The following is a 15,556-nucleotide window of genomic DNA, read 5'->3' as shown; positions in this document are numbered from 1 at the left end:
CAAATTTAATTTCACTGTATGTGGAATACTTTTTTAATTTATGTTTGTAATTCTGCCTCTGGTTTCTCTGCTCAGTACTTCTGGGTGTGCATGACAACCATATACAGGACAAGACATTTCAAGCTGAACTCGAGCGAAAACTAGCCCAACTTATCAGTGAGGCAACTGGGTCAGCGAAACGTTGGAAACGGGCTAGCACCTTGGGGAATAACACCGTTCAGGTAGGCAGCGCCTTGCAATTGTGCATCTGCTTGATTTCCTCATTCATCAAGCTGCCTCTCCCGAAAAGGGCAAATTGGTCCATATGAGTTGTTTTTTCTCTAAAGAAACTAATGCAAGGTACAGTAAGGATACATTTATCTGTGGGCACAATGGTGAATGTTGTGGAAAAAGTAATCAGTTACGAGCTACAGTGTCCTCCATATTGTTTGGGACAAAGACCCATCATTTATTTATTTGCCTCTGTACTCCACAATTTGAGATTTGTAATAGAAGAAAACCTGTGGTTAAAGTGCACATTGTCAGATTTTAATAAAGGCCATTTTTATAAATTTTGGTTGCACCATGTAGAAATTACAGCTGTGTTTATACATAGTTCCCTCCATTTCAAGGCACCATAATGTTTGGGACACATGGCTTCATAGGTGTTTGTAATTGCTCAGGTGTGTTTAAATGCCTCCTCTTTGCAGGTATAAGACAGCTCTCAGCACCTAGTCTTTTCATCACCTTTGGAAACTTTTATTGCTGTTTATCAACGAGGACCGAAGTTGTGCCAATGAAAGGCAAAAAAGTCATTATGAGACTGAGAAACAAGAATAAAACTGGTAGAGAGATCAGCCAAATCTTAGACTTACCAAAATCAACTGTTTGGAACATCATTAAGAAGAAAGAGAGCACTGGTGAGCTTACTAATCGCAAAGGAACTGGCAGGCCAAGGAAGACTTCCAGAGCTGATGACAGACAAATTCTCTCTATTATGAAGAAAAATCCCCAAAACCCTGTCTCTGACGGATCAGAAACACTCTTCAGGAGTCAGATGTGGATTTGTCAATTACCACTGTCCGCAGCAGACTTCATGAACAGAAATACAGAGGCTACACTACAAGATGCAAACCACTAAATGATGGGTCTTTGTCCCAAACATTATGAAGGGCATTGTATTTGATCAGTAGACCCTGACTGGGGAATTGAATGGTCTATTACACTGTTGTGGTTGATAATATATCCAGTTCATATGATATGAACTTGATATGAGATCTGTGTTTTGCTGCATCAAATTCTTCTTTACTTAAAATGTTGGTATATTGATGGCATCATAGTGAACCTCTTGATTAAAATTCGAAGGTTACAGTGTTATTTGAAACCGTGGTGTAGGTTTATTCATTATTTTATGTAACATTGTACTTAACTAACTTTATTTGATTTTATATTATATTATATAGTCAATGTCTGAAATAGATTACCATTCAATCACAGAACATTTCTTCACAGAAACAGCATTTAGCCAATAAGTTATATATTCCTTTGAAGCAATTTAAACATTTTAAATTTGTGAACGCTTCTTATAGGACAAAGCTTTTCAATTTAAGTTATGGTATATTGGGTTGATACAATTAAAATTGATCAGAACTTTCAAACAGAAATTGCATCGGCTTTTGAGGGGAAAACACATGTTTTGATTTGGAGGTATTGGGACTGAAGCAATGATGAGAAAGTACAATTAATTGGCCAAATGGCTTGCTGCAGTACCCATTGTGAAAGATGATTGAAATGATCACAAATCTGCTTCATTCATAGAGGTTGGTATGGTACGAGCAGCCAGTTGTTAGCTTCAATTCATTATTCCTTGGTTCATTAGCTCATTAAGTTAAAAGCAAGTGAGAATTCATGGCAGTAATTGGAATGACAAATCTACAAGCTTTCCATTTCCACCATCACCAGTTTGAGAATCCCAATTTCTTCATTCATCCAACATCGAAAGCATCACAAGCCCAGAGCTCTCCAGTTTACTTCTCAAAGGAGCTAATTTGTTAATAATCGAAGAGTATTTTTAAAATTGTCTTTGTTGAGCCAATTTATTTTTCATACAATTTTCTTTCGTTCTAAAGCTGAAGTGAATTCCCAGAGCAAGGGACAACATACTGGCCTTTTCCTATCAGTGAGTATAGTGTCAGCAAAATATAAAGCCTGGAGAAGCAGTTGCGCTAAGAAGTAATGATCTTGACTAGCTATGCCCATCCCATGTATAAACACAGCTGTAATTTCTACACGGTGAAACCAAAATGTATAAAAATATTCTTTATTAAAATATGACAATGTGCACTTTAACCACATGCAATTTTTTTCTATTACAAATCTCAAATTGTGGAGTACAGAGGCAAATAAATAAATGATTGGTCTTTGTCCCAAACATTATGGAGGGCACTGTAAAATGGTTAGCAACAGGCAGATCCAGTAGTCCTTGGACAGCTCAAATGTTCGGAAAAACAGTCGCCAAGTCTTTGCTTGGTGTCGCCAATGTATAGGCGTCCACTTTGCCAACACTGGATGCAGTAGATGACGCTGGAAGAGGTGCACATGAACCTCTGTCTCACCGGGAAGGACGGCTGGGACCCCGGGATGGAGGCGAGGGAGGAGGTATTGGGATAGGTGGTGTATCTCCTGGGGTTGTAGATGGCATCAAAATTGCTGAGTTGCTAATAAAGGGCTGCACCAGCAGAAGCCTGTGGTCTGACATTGATACCTCAGTTGATATTTTATTTTACTTCCCTAACCCAATAACAATGAGTTGTAACTTCAATTGAGAAACAAAGGACATAATAAAGTGGAGACAAAACACAAGTGGTATTCTGTTACTAATATTATTAATACAGGAATTCTCTCAGTACTCATTTATAGAGATGTTAATTTTTTAATATATTTTTCTATAAAAATCAAGAATGTGTGTGATTAAAGGATTGATTTAGAATACTTTGAAGTTTGTGTATTGAGAGAAACTGCAGCTGATGATAAATGTGTTCTTACTGCTGTAGTTAAAAATATAAACTGGCTCAATCTCCTTGTTCTGAGTATCTAACAATTTATGAAGGTTATAAACTGTTGATTAAATAGCCGGCTCCGTTTATCTTTGAAATTACATTGGATGGATTTGGAAGGATGAATTTGCCTTGGGGAGGACAATATATTTCTCCAGCATTTCAGTGTTATGCCTCCAACCCTCCATCTTATGCTATCTCGCGTTTCCTTCAAGACTCATTTGATATTTCTACCATTTCCCTGCACTAGAGAGTTAGTTTAGAAGGCAGTTAACCTACAAGCAGGTATCATGGAAGAAAATATACTTGGTCACAGGGTAAATGTACAAAACCGCTGAGATAACAGTTGAAGTCAGAATTGAATCTGAATCCCTGGAGCTGTTTGACAGCAGAGCTAACTGCTACTCCAACATGCTGCCACAAGTTATTTTGAAGCAATACAGCCTTCGGGAGGTATTGCTAAGTGGTAGAAAGTATATTTAGATATTGGAAAATATATTGCCACTTGATCATTTAATGTTTCTCAAAGTTGTATAGAATTTCAAATCACTCCCTTTTAATTTTAAACCAGCCTTTCCACTGATGATTTTCTCTACATGTTGTTAGGAAGACCAACGCATTTAAAACTACTTATTAGGGTGTGCTCTTACCATTATAGTTAATAAATAAACTTTGCTTTTTAATCAATTCCATCAGTCCTGACTAGGGACACAACCAGAAAGATTCCAAAAAATGTGCAAGAAATATAAATGTTGCCTGAAGCTATGTTGCAAAAAAATAATGACTCACTGTTTAACATGAGCAAATGCTTCAAGGATAATTAACAAGCCATATTTAATCTTTTGCATGGAATTATTGGGAGGAAATGCTTATAAGGTCATATAATAGTAGAATTTGGCCCATCAGGTCGACTCCTCCATTCAACCATGGCTGATCTATCTCTCCCTCCTAACCCCATTCTCCTGCCTTATCCCCATAACCTCTGACACCTGTACTAATCAAAAATCTATCTCTCTCTGCCTTAAAGATATCCGTTGACTTGACCTCTGAGGCCTTCTGTGGCAAAGAATTCCACAGATTTGCCACCCCGCTGACTGAAGAGATTTCTCCTCATTTCCTTCCTAAAAGAATGTCATTTAATGCCAAGGCTTTGCCTAGACTCTCCCACTAGTGGAAACATCCTCTCCACATGCACTCTATTCAAGCCTTTCACTATTCTGTATGTTTCAATGAGGTCCCCCCCTCATTCTTCTAAACTCCAGCGAGTATAGGCCCTGTGCTGACAAAAGCTCACCGTAAGTTAACCTACTCATTCCTGAGATAATTCTTGTAAACCACCTCTGGACCCTCTCCAGAGCCAACATATCCTTCCTCAGATATGGTGCCTAAAATTGCTCACAATATTCCAAATGCCACCTTACCAGCGCCTTATAGAGCCTCAGCATTACATCCCTGGTTTTGTATACAAGCCCTCTTGGGGGGAAAAAAGAGAGCCCATTATTTAATTATTTATTCAAAATTCTACCTAAAAGGGTAAACCTTAAGAGTGCTGGGGAGTGCAGTGGTGCAGCTGAATTTTGAATATTGTGTTAATTCTTGGTAGAAATGGGATAAGAACCTTTTAGTTAACATTCAACCGTGCATACACATATACAGTAAATGTGCATTTGATTCCGTTGCCTTCAGTTTAGAGTTTGAAAATCTTCAATTATGTCCAGCAGTGCAGGAAAAGGACAATAAATACACCATCTGTTCTTGATAGACTAAAGCTTGGATTTTGCAGTTTAAAAATACTCAGTTAAAAGGGATTCAGTAAAACCATATGGTATTTTTAGTGCTTTTTTAAAATATGGTCAGTAACATGTTGGCATCCAATTTTGACCGGATCAAAATGTTCATTTGTAGAAAAGTGTTGAGTTAATCCATGATAGAGGAATTATAACAGAGGCTTTTGAAGTATGTAAATGCAAAGTCAAATAGAGAAATCCTGAAGTTCTTTGTTCCATCCACCACAGGGTGCACTGATGGAACCTGCTCTAGTGACATCAGTAAATGAAGGACTTCAGATATTTAGATAATATTTTTGCTTTGAAACTGAATCAGCTTAAAAATATAACAAGTTGATCAGTGGATATTTTTACGGCAACGATAGATAACGAGATAGGGGGGTGAAACATGTTCTCTGTCTCTTCCTTCGGGGGAGTGCAACTTTTTCGTGTCGTATCCCCCTTCTCTGTCTCCGTCTGCGCTGAGGCCTAATGGCGGAGCTGGCGGCCTCCAGCCTGCGACTGACAACGAGGCTCCGGAGGCAGAGCCAGCCAGGACTCACCAACGAGAGGCTGGCCGTCTTCGGGGCTGAGGCAGCGGTGGCCCGATTTGCTGGTGCGGCGTTCTGGCTTTCGGCGGTGACCTGGAGCTGATGCAGCGGGGCTCGGAGCTGAGACTGCAGGACCCGGAGCTGAGGGGCAGCGGGACCTGGAGCTGGGGCAGCGGCCTGGAGCTGAGACTGCGGGACCCGGAGCTGGGGCAGTGGCCTGGAGCTGAGACTGCGGGACCCGGAGCTGGGGCGGCGGCCTGGAGCTGGGGCGGCGGCCTGGAGCAGAGACTGTGGGACCCGGAGCTGGGGCAGCGGCCTGGAGCTGGGGCAGCGGCCCGGAGCGGAGACTGCGGACCTGGAGCTGGGGCGGCGGCCAGGAGCTGGGGCAGCGGCCCGGAGCTGGGGCGGCGGCCCGGAGCGGAGACTGCAGGACCCGGAGCTGGGGCAGCGGCCCGGAGCGGAGACTGCAGGACCCGGAGCTGGGGCAGCGGCCCGGAGCGGAGACTGCAGGACCCGGAGCTGGGGCGGCGGCCAGGAGCGGGGCAGCGGCCTGGAGCTGGGGCGGCGGCCCGGAGCGGAGACTGCAGGACCCGGAGCTGGGGCAGCGGCCCGGAGCGGAGACTGCAGGACCTGGAGCTGGAGCAGCGGCCCGGAGCGGAGACTGCAGGACCCGGAGCTGGGGCGGCGGCTTGGAGCTGGGGCAGTGGCCCAGAGCTGATGCTGTGGCGGGCTGTCTAGGAGCGGAGACGGCGTTCCGGCTTTCGGCGGCGGCGACATCACCACGGAGGTCCGCTGGACTGGAGGGCGGCATCTCCGGCCTGGATCGATCGCCTCGGCGCAGAGGGAGAACAAGGAGGGAAGAGACGGAGACTAAGACTTTGCCTCCATCACAGTGAGGATATGCTTGGTGAACTCACTGTGGTGGATGTTAATATGTGTTTATTGTATGTTTTGTTTTTATTGGTTCTGTGTATGACTGCAGGCAACATAATTTCGTTCAGACCGAAAGGTCTGAATGACAATAAAGGAATCTAATCTAATCTAATATATTCTTGATTAGTACAGGTTATGGGGAGAAGACAGGAAAATGTAGTTAGGAGGGAGAGGTAGATCAGCCATGGTTGAATAGTGGAGTGGACTTGATGGGTCAAATGGCCTTATTCTACTAATCCTTATGACCTTAAGGCATAGCTGTTTTTTTTTAAACATTTTGAGATCTGGCTGTTGATGGATATGTCGCATTTGTTGCCCATCGCTGACTGCCCTTGATGTATTTGCTTTCTTGAACCTTTGAAGTTTTTTGATGGGGATATTCCCAGAATGCTGTTGGGCAATGAGTTCCACAATTTAGCCCCACAATGATGAATAACGAATGATACACGCTTCTGGAGGAGTGTTGCATGGAGAAAGATGCCATCTCTTGCACTTCTGATGCAAAAATGGCGTCAGGTTTGCGAAGAAGCATTATGGCTTAAAGTGGCCAATGGTAATTCTTGAATTTCAATGGTATAAACACTTTAACTCCCCATCCCATTCCCACGCTGACCTTTCTGTCCTGGGCCTCCTCCATTGTTGTCAGAGTGAGGCCCAGCACAAATTGGAGGAACTGCACCTCATATTTCGCTTGGGCAGCTTACAGCCCAGCAGTATGAACATTGATTTCCCTAACCTTACTTTCTCTCTCTCTCTCCATTCCTCCCCCTTCACACTTCCTTATCTATGTATCTTCCTCTACCCTGACATCTATCTGAAGGGTCTCGACCCGAAAAGTCACCCATTCCTTCTCTCCAGAGATACTGCCTGGCCCACTGAGTTACTCCAGCATTATGTGTCTACGTTGGGTTTAAACTAGTATCTGCAGTTCCTTCCTACACAATAGAATTATATACTAATTATACTCTATTATTTAATGATCTCTAATTTCCTAGTGTTAATCTGACAGCAGGTTAATCTGATTGCAATTCAAAAGGGGTAAGTGAAAATCAGTTCCTCATGGATCACAAGTAGTACAAGCTACTTCTTTTAAGTGGTGGTATGCACTTGTCTTCACAACTGACCACAAATTCAAGATTTACCAGTTCAGTTTAGTTTATTATTGTCACGTGTACCGAGGTACAGTGAAAAGCTTTTGCTGGGTGCTAAACAGTCAAAGAAAATACTATACATGATTACAATCAAGCTGTCCACAGTGTACAGCTAAAGGATAAAGGCCACAACATTTAGTGCAAAATAAAGTTCAGTTGAACATAGTTCAATGGTCTACAATAATGTAGATGAGAGGCCAGGACCACACTCTAGCTGGTGTGATAACGGTTCTGTTACCTGGGAAGAAATTGTCCCTCAATTTGGAGGTATGTGTGTTCAAACTTCTATAACTCTTGCTGATAAAAGATGGGTTAAGAGGGAGTGACCGGGGTGAGACTGGTCCTTGATTATACTGGTGGCCTTGCTGGAGCAGCATGAGGCATAGATTAAGTAAATGGATGGGAGGTTGGCTTGCGTGATGGTCTGGGCAACTTCCACAACTCTGCTATTTCTAGCGGTCTGAGGTGGCACTGTTCCCAAATCATGTTGTGATGCATCCAGATAAAATGCTTTCTATGGCGCATCTGGTGAGGGTTATTGGGGACATGGACTAGTCATCTTCCTGTTTTATCATGTGCTGTTGGGGCTGTCCTCCATCATATTATTTGCACCCCTTTACATTCTATTCCTTTTCTTACTGTTGAAAATAAACATTAGTTCTGCCTGTTTTGGTCAAACATGTTTTAAATCAAGCCTAAGAAAAATCTTCACATCTCTGTTTTTTTGCAGGTTGTGAATATTACGAAGGTTACCGGTGATGGGAGCCCAGCTGAACTAATTTACTTTGTGGAGAAGCAGAATGGGGAGCGCCTTGATGCAAATGAAGCAGCCAACCTCATCAACAAAGTAGATATACAGAGGGCAGCAATTGTTCTAGGCTATCAAATACAAGGTGCATTAGCACAACGTAAGTCTAATTTTTATCTTGCAAAGGCTAGAAGAATGAACAGCTGAATGTACAAAAAGTAACGGCCAATTGATGGCACAGATCCAGTAAATTATTCCCATAATATATCACTGTTAAACATCTGAAAAGTCAGCCTATTTGATCTAACTATAGCCATGCGGGTGTTTTTTGTCCTCATCTTTATAGAGTTAGTTTATCTTGGTCTGAGTTTTAATGATTCTTTAATTCACTTGGGAAGTTCTCAGGATAAATAATGTCCTGGTTTCACTGCTGATTTCTGTTGTGCCACCCCTCCAGGCAATGAATGTCTGCCAGATTCATGTGCGTTGTCCTCTGCTCTTGTGTGCTAGATCTGTGTGCCAAGTAAGTAGAAGTCCTTACAGACATGTTCGTTAATAAGAAATCCGTGCTTTAAAAAAAAAAAATCTGCACAATCTAAGCTGTTGAGGGAGGTAGAAGAACAAAGAAGAAATTAGAAGAAAAATCAGAGGGAATCTTCCAATCAATTTCATGACTCTCCAGGAAATATATATTTTTAAATGTTGAAATGCTGTAACTGCAGACTAACTTCATGTGACTCGTGTTTTGGGATCTTTATGTTCGGAAAAATATTTTAATTGCACTCCGTTTAAATAATTATTAACTTTTGCATGCTTCCATGCATTTACCAGTACTATACTTCCTCCAACACATTGCCCATTCACTTAACTATATTCCTTTTACAGGCGCCGTGCAACTTGCTAACCTACCTGTGGTGGCTTAATCAGAAATCTTACTTATGATGCACTCTGTTCCTTCATCTGTAATTAATATAGATTAAAATGGTAGCGGCTATAGACCTAATCCTTGCAACATTCCGTTAGTTATTGACTGCTAATCTGGCCCTATTTTCGTTCTTTTTTTAAAGGTAAGAGTGCTGGAGTAATTCATTGGGTCAGGCAGCATCTCTGGAAAACAAAGATAGGTGATTTTTCAGGTCTGGACACTTCTTCAGATTGATTGTAGGAGGAAGAGGGAAAGAAACCATTCCTTCTCTCCAGAGATGCTGCCTGTTCCGCTGAGTTACTCCAGCTTTTTGTGTCTAAAGTAATAGGTGAACACAGATGAGGAGAGTTTTTGATAGGCAGATGGTTGAAGAATGGTTAGAAATGAAGAGACAGAAGGTGTAAGACAAAAATATTGAGGCGTTGTGAATTGTGAATTTAGAGGAAGGAATGCAGGTGGAGGGGAAGGGGAGAAGTAGGTGTGAGTCCAGGTGGAACATGGGAGAGAGGGTGGGGAAAAGAGGGGGCCGGTTGGTGGAAGAAGGGTGAGAGATACTTGTTAGAAGTTATCTTAAATTGGCAAATTCATTGTTCATCCCATTGGATAATTAGCTACTCAAGTGGAATATGAGGTTCTGTTCCTCTAGTTTGCTTGTGGCCACGTTCTGACAACGAAGGAAGCCCAGGACAGAAAGGTCAGTATAAGAATGGGAAGAGGAGTTAAAATGGTTACCAACCAGGAGATCGAATAGGTCTTGATGGACTTAGCGCAAGTTTTTGGCGAAACAGTTGCCGAGTCTATACTTGGTTGCATTGATGTACAGGATGCCATATCAGGAAAACCGGATGCAGTGGATGAGGTGACAGAATGTGCATGTGAAACTATGTCTCACCTGGAAGGACTGCTGAGGTTCCTGGTTGGAGGCGATGGAGAAGGGAAAGGGATAGGTGTTACGTCTCCTGTGCTTGCAGAGAAAGTACCTGGGCAGGGGGTGGTGAACTAAAGAATCATGGAGGGAGCGGTCTCTGCAGAAGGCGGAAAGAGAAATAATGTGTGAACTTTAAGTCTGTGCACTCTTTCCTTTGTACACTAACATTTTGTATAGCACCTTATTGAATACTTTCTGGCAATATGCTGCAAATACATATATCCATTGTTTTTCCTTTATCCACCCTATTTGATATACATAGAATAACTTACCATTCCCCCCCTGCCCCCACCCATTTCACAACACTACTACCACCATTTTATTGCTCCTGTAATGTACCTCAATGAAAGCTCAATGGTGCAAAGGATGAGATTTATCAGTCTGCCTCCTCCAGCTGCATTGCATTTGATTAACACACACTCTTGGAATTATTCTGTGATCTTGTTCAAGGTTTGTTAATGTAAATTCTTATGATATATCAAAAATGAAATCTTGGAAATATTAAGAAATCAAATGAATATAATGCATTTGTATGAGGTGTGAGAATGCAAAAATCCACTCCAAGAGTTTTGTGGGGCATGAACAAATTTGCATATTTAGATATAATGTTCCTATCAATTGCATAGAAATCCCATTAGTTCCATTCCTCCCACATTTCCCTGCAATTTTTTTTCTTTTATATGGAGATCAATTTTTAAAAATATTATTTTTGCCACATAGCTAAACTTAAATGATAATTTACAGTAGGTAATTAGCCTATCACCACATATTTGGGATGGGGATGGAAGCCAGAGCACCTGCTGGAAACCCACGTGGTCATTAGAAGAATATTACAAACTCTGCGCAGACAAGATTAGGATCCAATATGGATGCCAGGAGCTGGGAGGCAGTATAGCTAATTACTGCATAACTGTGCCATCTATGTATGTCACAAAATGAATAAGGGGGGAGACATTCTGCTAATTCTGATTATCTGTCCAGTAAAACCACAGTGTCCAGGTGTCCTTCTGTACTGGTTCCAGTGTGTGCAGTATCTATATTGTTTAACTCGATTAATTGTGCTAAAAGCAAGTGTCCAAACATGAAGTAATCATTCCAGTGTGAGCTTTATCAAATAATCTATTGGCTTTATAAAAGAGAGTTAATACTTTTTAGAGTATTGTTCTGGTGGCACAATTTGTTGTGTTTCTTCTTTTGTAGCTGTGGAGAGAGTGGCCACCTCAATCCCAACTGAAGAAAATAAGAAATTGTGGATCATTGTGGCAGTGCTGGTACCTGTGATTGTGGTCATCACCATCATCGTGATTCTGTACTGGAAGTTCTGCCGAACAGACAAGCTGGAGTTTCAACCAGACACCATGAGCAATATTCAACAGCGGCAAAAAGTAAGAAATTCTAAATCGAAGTTTGTTGGTTTTTTAAGGTAAGGATTCTGTTTAAAAAGCAGAGCACTTGGTCTAGGACATTGGTTGGAATGAAAAGAACTTGATGTTGTTTGTAAGGAAGTGTAGGGCGGCACAGTGGTGCAGCCGCCTTACAGCAAGTAGAGTTGCCACCTTACATCTTACAGAGACCCAGGTTTGATCCTGACTACGGGTGCTGTCTGTACGTTATTTGTACCTTCTCACCGTGATCTGCGTGGGTTTTCTCTGGGATATCCGGTTTACTCTCACACTCCAAAGACGTACAGGTTTTGTAGGCTAATTGGCTTGGTATAATTGTAAATTGTCCCTAGCGTGTGTAGGATAGATAGCGTGCGGGGATCACTGGTCGGCGCAGACTTAATGGGCCGAAGGACCTGTTTTCACGCTGTATTCTCTAAACTAAAAACTGCAAAGTATTTAGATGATTTCTACCTCAGATTTTAAGGAAAAAGAAAAATCAATTTTGTAGTTTGGATTAATCATAAAAAAAGGATATGGTAATAATTTCAACAGCAAAATTACGAGTAGAGGCATGGGGCATTTTAACTACGATTGAAGGATACAATGAGAGGCTGTTTTGCTCATGCTGCCTCATCTATCCATGCAACATAAATCCATTTCAGCTAAATTAAGGTTATTGTGATGAGAATAGCAGTGGAACAATAACGAAAAGATTATCAAGGTAAAAAGATAAACTCTGTTACTCTCCACAGACCTGCTTAATCTGATTATTTACAAAGCCTTCTATTTTTAATTCAGATTCCATCATTTGCAGTAGTTTTGTTTCAGTGGTTGAATCAACCTGTGTGCTTTCTTGGAACTGAATGGAGTAATTTATCCACAAATGTTTTGACCTCAAAAGAACGCTGTTTGAAGAAAGTTGAATTTGGTGATTTGACTTGCATGATGGAAAAGGGAAATATTAACTAACGAAAGAAAATCCAGTCCATGCTGATGAAAAATGTAGCTGTCTTTTACATAGTCAACAGAATGGTGCTACTTCTTAAAGGCGTTTTGCTTACATCACAAATGTGGAATATGAATACTCAAAATGGGAATAAGCCCTGCTTCTGCTGGCAGTATAACCTAGCAACTCTTAGATAATGCAAGTCATCAATAATAGAAAGGATATTTTGTTATAAAGTAATAGATCTCATGTTTCCAAATTACGTTTGTACCAGCCAAATGGAGGGATTAAAAGGATAATGAAGTCCTTGTTTGCAAGGAGGTATTCGAATGAGAAGTATTTTTATTGATTTGAACAATTCGAGCAGAAATTGTGGATGCATGCAAACAGGAAAGGGGAGTAGCTTCAGGAGCTAATTCCACCTCAATGAGAACTTGGTTCAACTGGGACTTAATTTCACATCTACCTTTTTTCCTATATCTCTTAGCAACTATTCCATATTTAAAATCAGTAAACGAACTTGGTGTTGCAAAAGAAAGTTACAAACTTTTGCCTCCCTCTGCATTAAGGTGCCTCTTAATTTTACTCCTGATAGATCTACCTTCAATTTTATACCATGCTATTCGCTATTCAATTTCACAACATTGACTATAGTTTCTCTCTATGTCAATTCCCCTTAATATTAAAATGTTAAATGTTTGTTGATAAAAGCTTAAGGTGGTATGAATGCAGGAAAGATTAGCACATAATCTGTGTAGTGTAACTGTCATGTTATCAACTTATTCACCCAGCTAAACTGTGTTTCCCTGGCTTAAAATGTATGTACACTTAATTGCCGGGCAGATGCACAAAGCTTTGATGTTTGCTAATGTATATCTAGTGCAGGAAGGAATGATGTGCATTGCCTAAAGGGCCTGTCCCACTTACGTGTCCTTGGCACGCAAATTAGCAACCTCGTGGTCGCGTTGAGGCGCACGGGCATCGTATGGCCGGCCCCACTTAGAAGCGGAAGCGGTATGTGGTTGTGCGCGACATCGCGCGGGGCTCTGAAATTTTTGTAGTGAACGGAATCTTCGCGCGCCAACGGCCTGTCGCGGAACTGACGGCCAAAGTGATACAGGCCCGAGACCTTGACGCGACGCAACGTCTCACCTTCAACAGCAGCAAAAGCAGGCAAACGATCACCGAACTCGGCCTGGGGCTCTCGCCGTTTTCGGTCCGGATCCGCCCCCACTTCTATTCCCAGAACGGGGCCAAGAAAATTGAAGATAGACACAAAATGCAGGAGTAGCTCAGCGGGACCAGCAGCATCTCTCAAGAGAAGCAATGGGTGACGTTTCGGGTCAAGACTCTTCTTTTCAGACTGAAGAAGAGTCTTGACACAAAAAAGTCACCCATTGCTTCTCTCGAGAGATGCTGCCGGTCCCGCTGAGTTGCTCCAGCTTCATGTCCATCTTCAAATGACGTTACGCACTCCAGACAGCTGTGCGTACGCATGTAATCGCGCCCGACCTTTGCGGGATCATCTCGGCCGCGTAATTTGCGTGCCAAGAACACGTAAGCGGGACAGGCCCTTAAGGAATAGTAATGTCTCTAGCTGCTTAAAAAGATGTTGGTTGAATCTTGCAATTGGTAAGGCATTACACCATCCTGAAATAAAAAGGAAGATAAATTATGTCTGGCCCCATGACACTTCAGTACAGAGAATGCAGTGCCAATGTAGTCCAGTGTAGTCCTAGCATTGACATTAGACAGCAATCTTTTCCGCTTTGTCAAAATAGATAAATATCAACTTTTCTCAAACCTGTCTGACAACACCAAGGATGGTCTAATGAGTAATGGAGTAAATTAAATAAGGTCACAGTGCTGTCAGCAAGAGATACGCTTTTAAAGCGTTGCTTTGAAAATACTTCAAATTATCAAATGAATAAACATGAATGCTTTATCCTTCAATCAATTGATCCTTTTATTTTAGCAAATGTAAGTTGTCTTGCTTTAGCTAAAATAAAAGCATTGAAGGATAATGCCAGTTTGCCTGAGCTTTCACTGCTTTCATTTATATTCATCTAAAAGGTCTTTCAAATTCTTGTCACTGAACTTCAAAATTATACATTAGGCCAACCAAATGAAGCTGGCTGCTAATGTTGCCTAATTTATTCTGCATTATACTCAAAGGTCTGTGAAAACAATTGTTTTTTTGCTATTCTTTCTTCCTATTCATTAGATATAACAAAAAGCTTTTTTTTCAAATTCAGTTTTCAGGATTTGTGTTTTGCATAGAAGGCCAATGTAACCGACCTAAAACAACCACATCCATCTTCCTTTGTGAATAGTGCCACTGCAACCATGGAGTATTTTCCCCTTCGCTACTTGAATACTTATCATGACACACAAGGAGGGTATTGCCCATCAGCATCATGTTGGCTCCAGCAGAGCAATCTTATCAGTTCCATCCCTCCCCTTCCATCCCTGTAACTTATTCTCCCTCATTTAGCCCTCAATGTCTCTTCTGATTTTTTGCACGCCTTTCTACACAATAGGTAATTTATGATAGAGAATTAACCCATGAGCATGCCTTTGGGATGTGGGAGGAAACCAAAGAACCAGGTGAAAATGACTTTGTCACAGGAAACTCTACACTAACAGCACCCAAGGTCAGTATAAAGCCTGTCTCTGGAGCTGTAAGGCAGCCGTTCTAATAGCTGCACTACTCTGCTGCTCAAAGTGCTCGACTTCAGGTTTACCTGACAGGGCTCCCTGACTATGCTTGGTTGGATACCACATTAAAATCAAGCACCATCACTCATTTCACTCACTTATATCAAGGCAATGATGAGATCAGGAGTCATAACTGGACCAGCCATATTGAAGCAATGGCCAAGAAAGCACACCGATGACTCTACTTCCTAAGAAGGCTTAGGAAGTTCGACATATCCCCAACCACTCTCACCAACTTCTGTAGATGCGTCGTAGAAAGCATTTTATCAGGTTGCATCACAGCATGGTTTGGGGAGAGCTCCATCCAAGACTGCAATAAATTGCAGAGAATTGTGGACGCAATCTAGACTATCACGCATGCCAACCTTCTTCCCATTGACCACATCTACACTTCTTGCTGCCTTGGCAAGGCAACCAGCATTAAAAGGGACACAGGCCACTCCCGCTCCCATCAGGCAATAGGTACAAAA

At 41.8% G+C, this 15,556-nt stretch overlaps 1 protein-coding gene across 2 annotated transcripts in view; it reads left to right on the top strand.

Annotated features, from left to right (window-relative positions):
• si:ch211-1e14.1 (UPF0606 protein KIAA1549) overlaps positions 1-15,556 on the top strand; it is a 167,674-nt gene that overhangs the window by 110,809 nt on the left and 41,309 nt on the right. For both annotated transcript variants that reach the window (XM_055650350.1, XM_055650349.1), the window contains exons 8-10: positions 76-221; positions 8,167-8,344; positions 11,238-11,422. In XM_055650350.1, the coding sequence (XP_055506325.1) occupies positions 76-221; positions 8,167-8,344; positions 11,238-11,422 (509 nt within the window). The remainder of the gene's footprint in view (positions 1-75; positions 222-8,166; positions 8,345-11,237; positions 11,423-15,556) is intronic.

This window comes from Leucoraja erinacea, chromosome 19, assembly GCF_028641065.1.
Source record: "Leucoraja erinacea ecotype New England chromosome 19, Leri_hhj_1, whole genome shotgun sequence".
NCBI classification, from domain to species: domain Eukaryota; kingdom Metazoa; phylum Chordata; class Chondrichthyes; order Rajiformes; family Rajidae; genus Leucoraja; species Leucoraja erinaceus.
This window is presented reverse-complemented; position numbering and strand designations above follow the sequence as displayed.